Consider the following 1,462-nt stretch of genomic DNA (forward strand, 5'->3'; position numbering starts at 1 on the left):
GTGTGTTTATGTTTACTCCTAAGCATCCATTCTTTTTTCTTTTAGCTAACTACACATCAATTAAGTATGCAACTGTGCATTTCCCTGATGCTGTTGATTGTGTGTTCTGTTTCAGGCATGGTTGTGTGGTTTGTATACTGTTACTAATATACAACCAGCTTTTATATCAACCTTGCAAGTTGTTTTACTATCCCTGCTTTTTAAAGGAGAAAATTTAGGCTAAGGTTTATTTGAGAGGTTATATAATTTGTCCAAGGTCTCACAGTGGGGTGGGGTCAAGATTCTTGTTCTGGTCTTGTTCCACAGCCCCACTTGCCTCTGTGTGTGTGTGTGTGTGTTTTCCCTGTTTTGGCTTGGTTTAGAATGGTATCAATGCATCTTTCAGCTGCTATTCAATTTCTAGTTGCTATGAGTCATATAGGCTGTGTGTGTGATTTTGGCCAAATGACTATTTCTCACTTAATGGCCACTCCTGTGTAGTTTTATAAATAATAAACAAGGCAAACTTTTGTCCTTATATTCGTGGATCTGAGACACAAAGCAACCTTCTTTGCTCACAAAGTTCTGTTGGGGGTGATGGGACTGGCGTTGTGCGGATTCCTTTCCAAACCTCTCTATCTTTTTGCAGAAGTCCATCCACTACTGGGTGTGAAGGGGGATGGCAAATCCAAGAAGAAGCAAGCAGGCCGGCCGAAAGGATCAAAAGGTAAAGAGAAAGATTCTCCATTTAAACCGAAACTCTACAAAGGGGACAGAGGTTTACCTCTGGAAGGATCAGCGAAGGGTAAAGTGCAGGCGGAACTCAGCCAGCCCTTGACAGGTAAGGACACATTGGGAGCACTAGCTTGCTTCGTGGCCTTGCTTTGTACAGCCTCTGACTCCATTTAACTGCTGCATTTTTTTTTTTTTTTTTTGGCCTTCCCTCCTTTTCCTAGCAGTAGATAATCTTTGAATTTTAAGCTGCTGCTAAGGGCAGGCTAACCACATTTGGCTTAATTCAGGGGCTCTTAACCTTGGGTTCTTAAATACTAAGAGAATCTGTATTCCTCTGATACTCTGTAATTTGAACAATTTTCTGGGGAAGATACCCATAGCTTTCATCAGATTCCTGTGGGGAATCTATGACCCACAAAAGGGTAAGATCCCCTGCTTTAATTCATTTCTGTTTGCTCTGAGGTTTTTTGTTTGTTTAATCTCAGAAGAAAACACCAAATAGTCAGAAATATAAGCTTGTTTAGTATAGTATAGACTATTTAACTATAGCATCTTATTTTTCTCTCTTCACATTGTTCAAATCCCACAGATGATGTCTTTCTCCCAGTAGTCTAGCAGCCATAATGAAGTTTTTAGTATCATCATGTTAAGGAAAATAAGGGTTTCCCCCCCAATATCTGAAAATAGGAGATTATCAAAAACACAGAAACTACACTATCCATATAGCTTTCCTTTTTTTTTTTTTTTT

At 39.4% G+C, this 1,462-nt stretch overlaps 1 protein-coding gene across 1 annotated transcript in view; it reads left to right on the forward strand.

Moving 5' to 3' along the window:
• Window positions 1-1,462, forward strand: part of RBBP5 (RB binding protein 5, histone lysine methyltransferase complex subunit) — a 46,728-nt gene that overhangs the window by 35,836 nt on the left and 9,430 nt on the right. The window contains exon 12 of the mRNA XM_012806600.2: window positions 629-706. Within this exon, the coding sequence (XP_012662054.1) occupies window positions 629-706 (78 nt within the window). The remainder of the gene's footprint in view (window positions 1-628; window positions 707-1,462) is intronic.

Source organism: Otolemur garnettii, unplaced genomic scaffold (genome assembly GCF_000181295.1).
Source record: "Otolemur garnettii isolate 467f Iridium unplaced genomic scaffold, OtoGar3 scaffold00055, whole genome shotgun sequence".
NCBI classification, from domain to species: Eukaryota; Metazoa; Chordata; class Mammalia; order Primates; family Galagidae; genus Otolemur; species Otolemur garnettii.